Source organism: Leucopleurus acutus, assembly GCF_964270905.1.
Source record: "Leucopleurus acutus genome assembly, chromosome: 6".
In the NCBI taxonomy this organism is placed as follows: domain Eukaryota; kingdom Metazoa; phylum Chordata; class Mammalia; order Artiodactyla; family Delphinidae; genus Leucopleurus; species Leucopleurus acutus.
The window spans coordinates 59,296,892-59,313,006 of NC_139149.1; the positions used below are offsets into that span (position 1 = coordinate 59,296,892).

Here is a 16,115-nt window from a genome sequence, read left to right on the forward strand (position 1 = left end):
TACAGTAAAGATACATTTCACACCATGTAAACTGTCACTTCCTAAACCCAGTGAAACATAGAAAACATTTATAATGGACACGTGTTAACTTTTCAAGAGACATTCTTTGGAAAATCTTGCTCTTTCTTCAGACTGAGTTGTGTTAGTCAAATAAGCAGAGACCATGAATTGTAAAAGCAAAAAGAATTAAAAATGAGTTTCAAATATTTTACTTTTAGTCATCAAAAGGGGTATTTCTAACATTGATATTTACTTTAGTAAGAATGTCTTGTCTTCACATTTTAAAGGTTCACTTTTAATATTTTTTTAATTTTTATGATCACTGATGACTTGCAACTTTTCTTATTCTTTTCACTCACTCTTACTGATGGTTTTCATTTTATCATGAAATACTTAAAATATTTCAAACAAAAAACTAGAGGTTGTTACAAACACCTTTTTTTTTTTTTTTTTTGCGGTATATGGGCCCCTCACTGCTGTGGCCTCTCCCGCCGCGGAGCACAGGCTCCGGACGCGCAGGCTCAGCGGCCATGGCTCACGGGCCCAGCCGCTCCGCAGCATGTGGGATCTTCCCGGACCGGGGCACGAACCCGTGTCCCCTGCATTGGCAGGCGGACTCTCAACCACTGTGCCACCAGGGAAGCCCACAGACACCTTTTTAAAAAACATTTTTTATCAAATAGTAACCTTATGCCATATCTTTTCATTTTTTATGTTTTCTAAAAAATGAAATTCTACATTTGAAGGCTCCTTGTTCCCTCCTTTATCTCATTCTTCTCTTCCCCTCCCCAAGGTAACTCCTACCCTATATGATGCGGTTATCATTCCAACCCATTTTTTAAAAAATATGTAGATATGCATCCATCAACACTATGTAGTGCTGATTTGCATGTTTTCAAACTTCACTTTACCATTCAGAATACTTTTAAAAACTGTGTTCTATAGCTTAGTAAGTTTTGATGAATTGTGGGGGAAATGTATTGCTTTAAGGAATGGATAGCTGGTGAATTTGTATCTAGTGAATACGTATCTTTAGGGCACAGTAAGGAGTGCAGTATTTCTGTTCCTTTCACATTCTAAAGAAAAGGAAGTAATATTCCACATGAATAAGTTCATATTTGCCAGTGATTTTTTTTTTCCCTTCTGGAATTAAATGCATAATTCTGGGGACTTAAAAACGATGATTTGATAAGCTGTAATTTATACTGATGTGCTTCTACTCTTGTCATAAGTCTTTTCATTTTTTTGTATCTAGTGTTTAACCAGGGGGAAGAAGGCACCTCCTGGTACATTATTCTAAAAGGATCAGTGAATGTAGTCATTTATGGCAAGGTATATATATCTTTTTTTCTTTCTGAAACTTTATTATGCTCCATATACTAGTGGTTCTAAGTATTAACAACTTAATGCTACAATTAAACTTGCTACAACGTTGTTACTCTATGCAGAAAAGACATTATAGCATCTCTAATCATACGTTATCTAAGTTATCATACTCAGAGTAGTACTGAATTTTCTGGGGCTCCTGGATTATAATGTATACACTTAAGTTAGGCCCTAGCCCAGATTACTCAATGAAAGAGAAGTGAAACATTATAACGTAATTATCTGATTCCCCCCACACTTGACATCCCTGGGTACAGCCTATTGATATATACAGTGTTTTGCGGGGGGTGGGGGGGTGCAGGTGGGTGTTTGCTCCCTTTCAGGGATCACCTTCATCTGGATGTGTTGCTCTCTCCAGGGTGTGGTCTGCACGCTGCACGAAGGCGATGACTTCGGCAAGTTAGCGCTAGTGAATGATGCCCCAAGAGCTGCCTCCATCGTCTTGCGAGAAGATAACTGCCATTTCTTAAGAGTAGACAAGGAGGATTTTAACCGGATCCTGAGGGTGAGTCCAAGGTGCAGTGTGGCTGAGGGGCGTCGCATTTTCACTTTTGCCAGATAAGAAGAATGAGTGTAGTGTTAATTGAGCCAGCACTGTGATTAATGAATGCTCTAGGGCCAGAGGGCCTTGCTTACAAACCTGGCGTGTTCAATGTGCTGGGGTGGGTTCTGGGGTCCAGAGGTGATATTCCAGTAAGGCTGCAAATGTGCCGCGCTGTGCTGGACCAAATAACCCTGCACACACCTGAACTGGTCCATGAGCACTGAAGACAAATAGGGATGTCTTGGCAAAATGTCAAAGCCTGAGACATTTCTCTTTGCAATCCTAGGTTTCCCCTTTTGTGTCCTTCCCCACCTCCCTCTCCATGTCTTTCTCTATCCTAAACCTCCTGTCTCTTCCCAAATCTGAATCTTTCTCATATCCTCACACTCCCTCTGGATTTATTAAGTGACTGCATTTTAGTTGCAATTAATGTCCACCATGGTTACTCTAACCAAGCATTTTCATTTCAAGTGCTTTTTGTCAAATTGATTCACACTAAAGGAATTGCAGACTCTGGCAAGTCGGTGAAGAACAGTTGGGGTTGTAGGAGGAGCCATGAGATTGCACTTAGAGATGGCTCTGCAGAGGGGCCTAATGGAAGCTTGTTAAAGTATTTGTGAGAGCGGATGATGGTTAGAATAGATGGTCCCTAGGTTCTCCCCACCATCCAGCTCCTGGTCTCTTGCGAGGGACAACCCAGCTTTAGCTGGTGGAAGCCTGATTGTGGACCGCTGGGCATGGTGATATTGTCCCAGCACCCCGGGCCTTTCAGGTGGCCCATGGTCTATCCCACCTCACCCAGAGACACTGTTCCCTCCAGGATCACTTTGCTCTTTTCCCTTCCCTGCTGGCTCACAGAGCAGACTCCCTTCTATGCCTTTCCCAGCCTGAGCATCTTTCTCTCTCCTACCCTGAAATCCTAAATGCACCTTCTGTGCTTTCTGGTACATTTGGCTTTATTTCATGAAGATTTACAGTCTCCTTCCCATCCCTTATGTGTGGACACCTATTCCTACACAACCTTAAGCTTTTGCCTTTGGCAGCAAAATTTCTGACAACCAAGTTTGTCTTAGGAATGCGTTCTCTTGATGCAAAAAAAGTTAAGTTAAAGATTAAAGCATTGACTAATATAGAAAAAAATGCCACGTGGAATTTGATGTGGTTTTTATCCAGTCTCTTAAAATAGGAACCAAATGAGGAGGAAACGTGCATTACGATTTTTTAATAAATCATTTTTTAGTGACATTGAAATGTGAACTTTACTCTTTTGGAAGTTGACACACATGAAGTTTGCACTCAGCCACAATTATTCTTTGAAAGAATCAGATTAGGACCATTGTCATGGATGTAATTTACAAAATTATTCCAAATAACTGAAAAGTGTTTTTAACACGTTTCAAACTGATAGTTTTTACAAGTCTTTTGATTAGAGGGAAAACATGCCACTCCTAAGAAAACTGAGTACCCTCAGAAGATAATCAGAATGAAAGAACTCTGCTGAAGCTGAGTGCTATTTGCCACATATATTTATCAAGAATAAGTGCACTGGCTCCTCTCTCCTTCCGCTGTACCACCCTCTCCCGAAGGTTTCTCTGAGCACACTCCTCTCTCCTCAGCTGATTTTCTGCATCTCGGGTAACAGCAGACTTTTAAAACCACGTGCCTCCAACCTCATCTCGTCCTTTCTCTGACCGTTCCAGCCCTTGACTTTGAAAATGACTTAATTTGTAGATGCAACAATTAGCATCACAAGCACCAAATGAGTTTCTGAAGCATTTGAAATTTTTTTCATTGTCTGAGAAAAACGGCAGCATCTGTATGTGGTGTAATTTGTATTTGCAGGACGTTGAGGCGAATACAGTCAGACTTAAAGAACATGACCAAGATGTCTTGGTGCTGGAGAAGGTCCCAGCAGGGAACAGGGCTTCTAATCAAGGAAACTCACAGCCTCAGCAAAAGTAGGTTTGCATCCAACACTGCAAATGCCAGACTATGATTAACCTTTTCACATGGTATCATCATCTCTACAATAGCACGTTCTCCTCTTTTGTGGAAGACGGCAGTGTGTGTGACTTTTTTTCTCTCTATTGACTAATCACACATCGTGTAGAGTATAATGTGTCCGTTTCTGGCACTGCGTCGAGCTCGGTGCTGCCTAGAGTAATTCGGGGGAGAATATTCCCCCACTGTAAAAACACTCCCTCTGTCTGTGTGCAACTGTAATAGCTTGGAGCAGAAGGCAATAGCTTTGGAGAGAACAATGGGCATAGGAGTGCCCGGCGGCTCAAGGGATACGTAGGCCCCTGGGTGTGGAGAACCTTTGGTATTTGAATTTCATATGTAGGATTTCTCAAGAAGTGTTTTCATCGTGCGGTCAGAATGAGCATCTTTGATGGAAACCCACACTTCAAATATAACACAGTCTATTTTTAAAAAAATATTTATTTATTTAGGCTGCAACGGGTCTTAGTTGCGGCACGCAGGCTTCTTAGTTGCGGCATGTGGGACCTAGTTCCCGGACCAGGGATCGAACCCAGGCCCCCTGCATTGGGAGCGCAGAGTCTTACCCGCTGGACCACCAGGCAAGTCCCAACACAGTCTATTGACTGTGGCCTGGGAACATCCATTTGGCCTCATCCATACTTATTCCTGCTAATGTCTGAAGGGTATTTGCTTCACATTTAACATCAGGTCACCTATTTAACTTGACTCTTTTTCTGTATGTCTATGTTCGGTTCTATCTTTTGCTGCAACTTCTTACATGAGACTTCTTTTAATCAAATGTATGAACATTTGAATAGTTAGGGAAACTAGGAAATGTAGCTCTAAGAAATTATTAAAAAATGACAGAATCTCATTTTTTAAATAAACGTTCATTTTTAATCTTAGAGTAATAAAAACAGCAATTCTGTAGGTAAAGAAATGCGGCCACAGACTATGTTGAAATGGAGTGCATCCCAAGTATTTTTCTTTTTTGGCCAAGTAAACGGCATGTTCCCATCAATCAACACACTCACCATAAATGATGAGTTTTAATTGTTTAGACTGAAAGCCCAAGGCTCAGACATTTCATCTGGATGAGTCAACATATCTGCAAAGAAGGCAGGAAGAAATACAATGTTATTGAAGAGCCATAGTACCTCTTGCATATTTTATCTAATCCTGATTACAACCCCTTTTAACAGATGATGGAAAAATTTAGGCTCAGAGAAGTGAGTTCCGTGCCCAGGATGACAGCAATTTTAATGACAGCTTGCATTCAAGTCCAGCTTGACCAACTTCTGAGTCTATGCTCCTTTAGCTTCACAACTTACTCTAGCAAAATATGGTGTATAGATACTCTCCCCTCAACACCATCTAGTAAACGTTGCAAAGCAATATATTTCAAAAGGGCTGACATAAAATAGACTATATAAAAAACTATCCCTTCACTTACAAACCTATAAAATTACCATCCAGAATTCTTTATTATTTTTCTATCTTTCACTACTATGCACTCTTGAAAAATGTTCCTGTTCACATGTTTTTCAGCAGTTGTCCTTCCAGCCCACAAAGGAGGATGAGAATGAAAATATTTTTTATGTGAAGTCTGGGACTACCCCCAGTGATTTTCTTTAGTGCTTTTAAGTATAACTAGGCCATTTTATAGTGATCATCTACATTCTTTAATAATGCCTCAGATGTCTCAGGAAAATTTTGCTACCGGAAAAAGTAAGCCTTAAATTCTTCACAACCTTAAAACATTTGACCAAGAGGGCCCCGGAGGCCCCCTTCCTTCACCTCTTTATGGCATGGGAAGATGATCAAAAGCGTTTGCATGTTACAACAGCTTCCATTCAGAGTGCTCTCCAAATATAGATTTTTTTTATGAAATCAAACTAAAGGGAAAAGGAGAGCCCACACGCATTCAATTTATTTTAGGCCTAGATCTGATTTCTGTTATATCTCCTTATTTGTGTCCTGTAGACCAATCTAAATTTCTCACATAATTCAAAGCCTCGTGCGTGTTCACAGCACACCATTTAGGAAATATCAGGCATACACAGAAGTGCACCGTGCCAACCATTCCCTGAAGAGTAAGAAGCCACTCTTTCAAAGGGTCATTTTCCGTGTTGAGTTTTCCCAAGCCAGACCAGAGTTGAAACGGGGGGGGGGGGGGGGGGGGTGCCATGTAAGTGCATTTTGACCTGATGTTCTGGACAACTCGAAGAACGTGGCAACAACCGTGTCTCTGGAGGGACTTAAAATTTAGGATCCTTTAGGGCCCCTGTCTCCTCAGAAATTATCTTTTTTCAGCTCAAAGAGGGTCACCATGTTGGTGCTGATAACGTTATTTTTCTGATTTACCTTTACCCTGAGAAATCCAGAATAGTTTATGCATACAGTTGGCCCTCCGTATCTGGGGGATCCACATCCACAGATTCAACCAACCACAGATGGAAAATATCTGGGGAAAAAAACTTGTCAAAAAGTTCCCAAAAGCAAAACTCGAATTTGCCGCACACTGGCAACTGTTTAAATAGCATTTACACTGTATTTACAACTATTTACATAGCATTTACATTGTCTTAGGTATTATAAGTAATATAGAGATGATTTAAAGTATATAAGAAGAAAAAAATAAAAATAAAGTATATGAGAAGTGTGTAGGTTATATGCAAATACTACACCATTTTATACAAGGAACTTGGGCATCCATGGATTTGGGTATCTGCGGGGGTCCTGGAACCGACCCCCCGCGGATACCGAGGGATGACTGTACATTTTAACCGTTCAAAACTGCCTGACTCTCCTCAAGCCACTCAACTCTGAGTGTGATATTAAAATGTCAATAGCAAGACAGTATTTCTCATGATGGATAAACTATATGAAGCCCTCAAATATCTACCATTTTGGATATCTTCTGCTCTGTGGTTATGTGGGTTTTTTTTTTTTTTTTTTTTTTTTTTGCGTTACGCGGGCCTCTCACTGTTGTGGCCTCTCCCGTTGCGGAGCGCAGGCTCCGGACGCGCAGGCTCAGCGGCCATGGCTCACGGGCCCAGCCGCTCCGCGGCATGTGAGATCCTCCCGGACCGGGGCACGAACCCGTGTCCCCTGCATCGGCAGGCGGACTCTCAACCACTGCGCCACCAGGGAAGCCCCCGGTTATGTGGTTTTAATAAGAGAGAATTTGAAATGACTATTCCTGTTTTTAGTGACTGTGTTGCTTTTTCCTTAGACTATCAACCACCCAGTCGTTCAACTCCATCCTGTTTGCAGAAAGATAGTCTCTTTTAGGCACCATTCCCCACCTCTTTTTTTGTTCTGGATACAGATAGACCTGTCCTCATTTCCGGACTCGGTGTTAGAAAAAGATCTTTCTCTCTCAAGTTTAGAACCTCACAGCTTAGATAATGTAACCAATCAGGGTTCTCTTTAACTTGGACTACAGTAACTTCTTCATGCAATAAACTGAAGAGAGCCATACTGTCTGGTCTTCAAGTCTTCTCCATTTAAACAGAAGTCAAGCAGTAGGCACCTGGCAGTGTCCAGCCTGAAAGAAAGTAATAACATGTTTCAGCCAAGCCCAGAGCTGCAAGATCACAGGCCAGAAGCTCCCTGCCCCTCCCTCTTCAGAGTTCCTGGTCCTGAGAGATTACCAACCCCTGAATAGCCTTCTGTGGAGCTGAGAAGAGAGATAGGGTAGGGTAAGGCACTTGTACCACTGCCAAAGGAAGACTTTGGCAGCAAAAGACAGGTGCCCTGATGTCTGCAATTGACCAGGTGGGCAGAGAGTAGAGACGCCATTTTCTCTTACTAGTGAGCCGAGAGCATTCAAGGCTTGCCACCCAGGTAAGCCTTTATTCTTTGTTTTTTGTTTTTTTTTTTTTTTGCAGTAAGCGGGCCTCTCACTGCTGTGGCCTCTCCCGTTGCGGAGCACAGCTCCGGACGCACAGACTCAGCAGCCATGGCTCACGGGCCCAGCCGCTCCGCGGCATGTGGGATCTGCCTGGACCGGGTCACGAACCCACGTCCCCGGCACCCGCAGGCGGACTCTCAACCACTGCGCCACCAGGGAAGCCCCAAGCCCTTATTCTTTTTGGCCAGACAAAAACCCTAGCTAAGAAATGTCCTAACCAAGAACACCAGAATGGGAAGCCAGCCTTCTGGCTGCCCTCTCCAACTCCAGTTCCTTATTCGTGTGGCCACATGCTGCTCCTCTTGCAGATCATCTTGGACGGGTCATCAAAGAATCATACGTTTTAGGAATTATTGAATGAACTCAGCAATGTTCTCCATTTAAGTATTGAAAGTCATTTATAGATTCGCCCTCTCCTTCCCTCAAATAGTCATTGCCTATAAGAGGAAAAACCCTCGTCTTCTATGCTGTTTACTTTGAGAAAAGGGTCATACTTTTCGGATTAAAGTAGTTGTTTTTTTTTTTTTTTTTTTTATTCCCTGGCTCTTCCTCTAGGCTCCAAAGCCAGATTCTTTCAGAGATTGATTGATTCTTCAGCTTCCTTTTGGTCCTGAGGGCACACACGCACATGCACACACACAATAGGTTTAAGTAACAGTTACCTTCCAAATAGACTGCGTTTGCTATCTCCTTCAAAACCGGGGTTGCTTCACTCACTCCGTGTTCCCGGGCACAGGGTCGTATGTTGCATTGCCTCTTCTTCACTCCCTCAGGCAGGAGGTTAAGCCCCTGAGATTGAATACATTAGAGATATTCTTGGGATCTCAACACACTTCCTCTGAGGTCTCAAACAGGCAGGGAAAGGTTATTGGTGAGGAGGCACAAAAGCCCTGAGTTCTCCTGGAGCTGAATTCTACCGCTGCTTTCTAAACACAAGAGAATTTTATTTTCATTGTTGTTTTTATTCCCTGTCATTTTGCCCTAAGTGAAATGCCAAGCAGAAGAGCAAAGTCTACGTTTTGGAATATGATTACCCAGATCCCATTAATGTATTTTGCCTATAGCTTTCACCCACTGTTTTTGACCGTCTTGAATATGACTTTGAAATAACCCACCTTTAATTTTAAAAACTACATCCTCCCATGTTGATTGAAGAGCTTCATGGCTGGATCTTCTGATATGATGCCTAACGTCCCCCTGCCAACTAATTGATATTTGACCTTGATATAAGTTACAGGGATGTTCCACTGCTGATTTACTTCCTCTTCAGATGCTACTGGGGTCTGTTTGCTCATTGGTGTTTTGGGGGTTTGTTTCCTTTTCTCTTATTCTTAGCTGCATTTCCAAAGCACATACCAGTGTACAGTTGGGAAACACAGAGCATTCCAGAAATAGGCAGGGGAATCCAGTGTGCGGTCGAAATTTTGCAACAAGTAACCCATATATGGATAACCTAGTTTACTGTCACTTCCCCTTGCCCTGAGCTGCCCTGGGATTTACATGTTCCTTTTCACTCCCCCTTGAAACAAGGCTGAAATGCCTCAGTTCCCAGCCTGCTAGAGCCACTCTCTAAGAAGTTTACTTTAGTCCCATGTAGGGAAAAAAGAATAATGTTTTAGTAACTACTTCAGTTTGAGATGTTTCTGTTGCCTGCTTATGTGACTTTGACGAGGTACATGATCCTTCTTACCTTACGGAGAATATGGGTCACAAGTTGAGTCCATATGGTTCCCTGGGATCTCAAAAAAAAAACCTAAAAACGCAGATATGTAAAATGTTATATATTAATGATTTGCCCACTTTTGAAAAACTAATGATGGTTTTATTTCTTATCCAGGTATACTGTGATGTCAGGAACACCTGAAAAAATTTTAGAGCATTTTCTAGAAACGATACGCCTTGAGCCAGCTTTAAATGAAGCAACAGGTAAACACCTAGAACAGTTGTGTGTCTATTAAATCCACGCAGAGCATTGTAAAAACAGTTCTGAGTTCATTCTCAGTGTGTGTAGCCACCGCAGTTTTAGAAATGGGTCATGGGTATGACCACTAGAAGAGCATCCTCTTGACCCTCCTCTGCCTACTCGTCCTGGCTGTGCTATGTAGATGGCTCAGTCTCATTCACAGATACTAAGAGTAGCCTTCCAAAGGCATTTGTTAAGTTCATGTAGATCCCACCTTCCGTAGGCACCTCTTAGGCTATAATTTAAATAGTACCTGTTCCCGTAAAGGATTCGAAGCTGCCTCTGTAAAAGGCACAACTGTGCTCCAACTGGGAGTAAAGTGGTTCTTTCTGAGATGCTTGGGCTGCCCCAGGGTGTAACGAAACACCACCTGTATTAGATTCCTAGGACTGCTAGAACGAAGTGCCACAAACTGGGTGGCTGGAGCAACAGAACGTATTGCTTCTTAGATCAGGAGGCTAGAAGTCTGAGATCCGTGTGACGGCAGGGTCGGTTCCTTCTGAGGGCTGTGAGGGAGAATCCGTTCCATGCCTCTTGCCTAGCTTCTGGAGGGTTGCTGGCCATCTTTGGCATCCCTTGGCTTGTAGATATGTCACTCCACTGTTCATCTTTACACAGTATTCTCCCTGTGTCACTTCACATCATTTTCCCTCTGTGCATGTGTCTCTGTGTCCAAATTTCCCCTTTTTATAAGGACATCGATCATATTGGATTAGGTCCCACATGAATTATCTTAACTTGACTATATCTGTAAAGACCTTATTTCAAACAAGGTCACATTCTGAGGTACTGCGAATTTGGACTTCAGCGTATCTTTCTTGGGGGAAAAAATCATAATACCGCCTTCCAGTGAACCAGTCTTGTTAACTAAGACACAGAGATTTGAGGGTAAATGAGATGAATCTTACCAATGAATTAAGTGTTCAGAGTTTGGTATCATTCTCCACTTTGGTTGCCATCTTATGTGTGACTTTGGAGCAGCCCACATTCATTTGCTACTGGCCCCTCAGAATAATGGGTTAATATTTTTAAGCACACTGAACTCCACAGAAGAAGATTTCTCACTGAAAGAAGTTCAAAGACTTATCTAAAAAACTTAGTAGTAGTTCAACGTCCAGTTCTGTCATCTTTGCAATACACTCAAGGTAAAGTTAACATTATTATGCCTCCTAAAAGTATTTTACCACTGATTTACTTCTTATTTTATCTTCTCATTCCAGTTTCTCCTTTTTTTATACACATTATCTAAGGTTTTTTATGTAGTGAATTAATTGGGGAGCAGTAGATATAAAAGCCAGGATCTCTGGCTCCAGGGCAGCTATTTTCAGTTCAATATTTGTTGAGGATCTTGTTGGGCTGGTGCTAAGCTGGACGCTTAGGACAAGGCAGTGTGAACAAGAAACCACCCTCCTGTCCTCAGGAAGCTTATAACCTGCTACAGGACCTAAAGGAATGTGCAGACAACTTGATCATAAGGCTGAAGGGACCAGGCAGAGTGTCACAGAGGACACAGCCTTTGAAGTGGCCCTGAAGGAAGGCAGGTAACCAGTAACTAGAGACTAAGGATGAAGTCTTCCATCCTGAGGGACAACATGAGTGCTGACCTAGAAAGAGACAAGGAGGACCAGGTGGTCTGGCTTTGCTAGACTATTGTATACATAAGCGTCAGAAAGAAGGTAGGGTCTAAGAATTAGGGTTCAGATCTCAGAGCCATCTTAAATGTGAAGCTAAGCCTTGAGAAGTGGTTGAAGATGTCTGAGCAAGGAGAATGTGATAAGATCTCTTCTTGAAAAAGGAAATCCTTGAGGGACCAGTTATGAGAGGATTGCTTGCTTCCAAGAGGCAAACATAACCTCAAACCAAATTTCTAGGACCCGAGGTCGGGAAAAATACAGATGTTTCCCCTCCGAGTAACTGTTGCCCAGAACGTGTGATTGCATAATACAAGAAACAACATCTTCTCTAAAGTGAATAGTGTCCAAAAAGGAACGTTCTGGTGCATTAGAGACTATGGAATCTAAGAAAAGATCTGTAAGACCTTTACTACCCATGAAGAACAAATATATTCTTCCTTTTAAAGTCACTTCCGAAAGAGGAGGGGACTGGATTATTGCTGCTTAAAAACTTGGAGGCCAGAAATCAGTGTATATAGCGTGGCTGCCACTTAGGATATGACTCCTGACCATTCTATTTTTTATATTAGAACTAAGTTCACATCATAATTTAATACTGAACTTTATTCCCTGCAGTTTTTTTCTGATTTTGTTATTCTTGCAAGTAACGTTCATGGATTGGATGAAAGAATAAATCTGTCTTTCTTATAATCAAAAATATGCATTACTGTATGGTCCTCCTAGACACTAAAAATAATCTTAGTTCAGCCCCATGAAACCCATGGATGCAGTGGGGTGGGAGACCCTTGGCATTTCTGGATTTACAATACGAAAGAGATGTCAGAGTTGCCAGTGAAACTGGTTTACATCGTAGAAATGAACACCCCTGGCTTTGATAGTACATTCTCTTGGTTTACCCCAAAACACGTATTTTCTGCCTGAGACCTTTTGGTTTCCTAGACTTTCTACTTCTATGACCAGAATTAGTCCTTGAGCGACTTGGAAAATCATTTTCTAGTAGGAAATGATTTTTTTAATCAGTTCTCAAGAGCTACTGCTTATGAGCAGAGAATGAGAAAGCCACGTTGAGATGTGGGTGCTGGGTGATTACCATGCTGATTGACGGTCTCGCCAGCCTTGGAGCACGCTCCTCAAATCTCTGCTTTAGCAAAATTTAAATTACTTTATAGCACAGGCCTCGGGGAGCCTTATAAGCAAGCACTTCCTCTCCTATCCTCAGAGAAAATCCTTTATATCTAAAACATATAAAGATGACACTAGATGTTCAACTCAGACATGCCAATGACCGTCCTTTCATACCTAAGAAAAAAAGTTCCATTCAGCTTCTGTCTGACACCTCGGCATCGTCTCTGGCTCAGTATAATGGGACTGAAATCAATAGTAACACCCAGTTATGACAACTTTGGATCACACTCATCACCTATATTTAAATGAGCATAAATGGTATTATGTGACGTGATAGATATGTTAACTAAAGCTAAGGTGGTAATCATATTGCAGTAGGTACATGTATCAAATCAACACTTTGTGTATCTTAAACTTACATAATTTATGACAATTATACCAATTTTTTAAAAATACGTATAACAGTTAAACCTTTAGTCACTGATTCCAACTTTGATAGTATTCGTTAATTTAAACCATAGACATTGAAAATTCAATACCTATAGTTAGGCAATTTTCATATTTCTCACCTTTTTCTATTTGAGAAGTTACGTGAGTTTCACGGATCTCAGCCATGGTAGTTCATTTTTAATTGAAAACCCCATAAGTATCCTGGATTCCAAAGCTTTAACTTGTGTACTCCTAAGGCTTTTAGGTCTGTCTTTACGTGCTTTCCCATTAAGGCTGCCTGGATAATACAGTCTTTGCAATGAAGAACCAGCGTCAGATTCAAGATGAAGCTTATCTGGGGGGACTTGCCTTATTCCTTTTGCCATCTCCCCCGCTTACCTATCTCAACATAGCTTCAAGTGCAGGGCGTGCACCATTTGAACCTACCGGAGAGCTTTCGTTTTGCTTCAATTGCTGCTCGCAGCCTTTATCTTGTCTTTTTTTCTTTTTCTGCTTCTGTTTCCCTCACCAGTTCTCTGCTCTTACCACCTCCTTTTTCTGTGATTCTATCACCCTTTCGTCTTTTATTGCTCCTTCTGGAAGTAGAAGGTAAAACAGAAATAAAGGAAAGGAGATATTGACAAAAGACAGGTGGTGTGAAATAGACAAAGAAATGGCCATGTCCTAATCCTGCACACATGGTACTGCCCATGTGTGGCTCCTTAGTTTTATATATATATTTTTTTTAATTAATTGTGGCTCAGGTGACCAGTGTCATTATTACAAGTCTGTCTCTTTTAAAACTACCATACGTTTTGTCCACTGTCCTAAGAAATTGAGTTTTGATCTCAAGCTCTGTCAGTCGTATTACTTTCATACGCAGTGCTTCTTTGTACAGTAAAACCACAATACCCCAAGCCGATGTGTAAGAACCACTGGCCAAGAACAAATGAATAGATACTCCTGCCTTCCTGAACCTTTCTACAGGAGTCTAATCTCCTTTTCTGCTTTGTTTTGCCCCCCCTGCAGATTCAGTTTTAAATGACTTTGTCATGATGCACTGTGTTTTTATGCCGAATACCCAGCTTTGCCCAGCTCTGGTGGCCCAATATCCTTTTGTTGTGAGAAGTCTGTCCCCTCGACAACACCCCACACGTACGTGGCCGTTATCTCATTGCATGCTCTCAAGGTAAGTCATGGCTCGGGCAGAACTGTGCTTTCCGCCCTTGTCGAACTCTGAAACCTCAGCAGTCTTCCCCTCGCGTAGGTTTCCAGCTCTCCCTGGCATGGTTTTGCTGTGCCGTGTTTAAGGATTTCCTCCAGTTTACCCTTATAAGGAAGGTAATGCTGATGAGAAATATACATACCTGGGAGGTAGGCCAGAGAAGGCTATGGTGAACAATATTATTAGGGAATATTATTAGGGATAGTTTCCTAAGCTTGGAGACAGACTTTGTACCTCTGTCCGGATACCTGGCAGGATGGACGGTGATCTGTTTGTGTCCCTCTAAGCTGTAGTATTAATCAGAACACTAACCTGCTGAGATAGATACAAGTTATCATTGGGGGGTCACTTTTCTTTCACATTCGTCCTAGTTCACCCTGTTCTCTAGACACCGAAAGGTATCCCTTTGTGGCTGTTTTTATCCTTATCCCATGGACTTACGTCAAAGATATAAAACTTGAAATTCTAATGGCAGTTCCTCTAGGTAGCTTCATACTGAACTTGTTTGCGGGCAGCTTTTCAATAGTCTATTGAGTTGACCAGTGGGTGCACAGTGTCTGGCACAGAGGGAACATTCAGAAGATAGAAGTTGAATAAGAGGAGTGAATATTATGAATGAGATTCACCCTCACCTTTGGCAGAATGTGAAAGTATACTTTCCAATTCTGCTTTATTTTTAAAGCAGCAAAAAATTAGGCCCCCAAATACTTTGGCCTTCTTGAGCAGCGAAATATAGTGAAGGAGAATGGCTCTCTTTTCTCTGAGCAACCCAATCAATGTGGCCTGTTTTCCTTTTTCAGAATTATAATTGCCCTACCTGATTCTCATTTTCTTGTTCACCCATAATTCTCTTTGAAGTCAACAGAATGTGTGAGGATAGGAGATTGGAGTTGAATGTGCTATTCTGAGGATGCCGCAAGAGTGAGATTTGGGTGTTTATTTGCCTGGAAAATATCTTGCCAAGTAATGACAGCTTAATGAGACTTCAATATATTACACATTCTTTCTGGCTCATACATAGTTTTTCTCAAGTAAAATGAACACATTCAGGATCTCTCTGTGCTCTTGAACTCCATACTTAGTAATCATTATTAGACCTTTGCGATTTGTTGGAAGGAAAAATAAAAACCACCATTGAGTTTAGATTTTTTTTTCCCCCCCAACAGTTAGCGTGTTGATAAGCTTAAGGCAAACAAAACCGAAAAAAGGGTGAGAGAACGTAGTGGGCCAAGTCATATCTTTACAACTCAAAGCCCCAAACATTAAGCTTCTATTCTTCCGGCAAATTCTGATTTCTTATTAGCTTATTCTCCTTCAGAATTGATTGAGAACATTCATAGCACTGACCTCTGTTCTTAAAATAGAAGATCCTAGAGGGAAAGTCTATGCCATGCCCCGGTAGGGATGTGGCGGGGATGATGTTGCAGGGAGGAGGAGAAGGCAGGAGAGTGGACAGTAGAATCCAGGGAGGCCTGTGATATCCAATCCTAACTCTTTTCTCAGAGACGGAAGGAATCAGGATGGTTGGGTATCATCTACACTACTTAGTGCCCTCAGACCACCTCCTTCACATCCCGCCCTTTGAGAACTTAGATTCTCTTAATTGTTCTATTTTGAATCAACTCTATGTGTCAGGCACCACTGACCCATATTCTACTACTTTATCCTTACAGGACTCTATTGGGTTAGTATCAGCTTTATTTTACAAATGAGGATTCTGAGGCAAAAACGAACATACCCAAGGCAAGTGGCAGAACTAGGATTTATCCAGGTCTTAGGGTTCCAAGCATGGGGTGTGTCACTTTTTTTTTCTTCACAACTTATTTCTTTAAAAGCTTACCTTTTAAGTAGAGTTTAAGAACATTTCTTGGTAATGTATTGCATGCATGATACATGTTCATCTGTGCTTC

General features: G+C 41.7%; 1 protein-coding gene across 1 annotated transcript in view; it reads left to right on the top strand.

Moving 5' to 3' along the window:
- RAPGEF4 (Rap guanine nucleotide exchange factor 4) overlaps positions 1-16,115 on the top strand; it is a 319,624-nt gene that overhangs the window by 258,136 nt on the left and 45,373 nt on the right. The window contains 5 exon segments of the mRNA XM_082841163.1: positions 1,256-1,332; positions 1,745-1,891; positions 3,773-3,888; positions 9,667-9,755; positions 14,010-14,101. Of these exon segments, the coding sequence (XP_082697289.1) occupies positions 1,256-1,332; positions 1,745-1,891; positions 3,773-3,888; positions 9,667-9,755; positions 14,010-14,101 (521 nt within the window).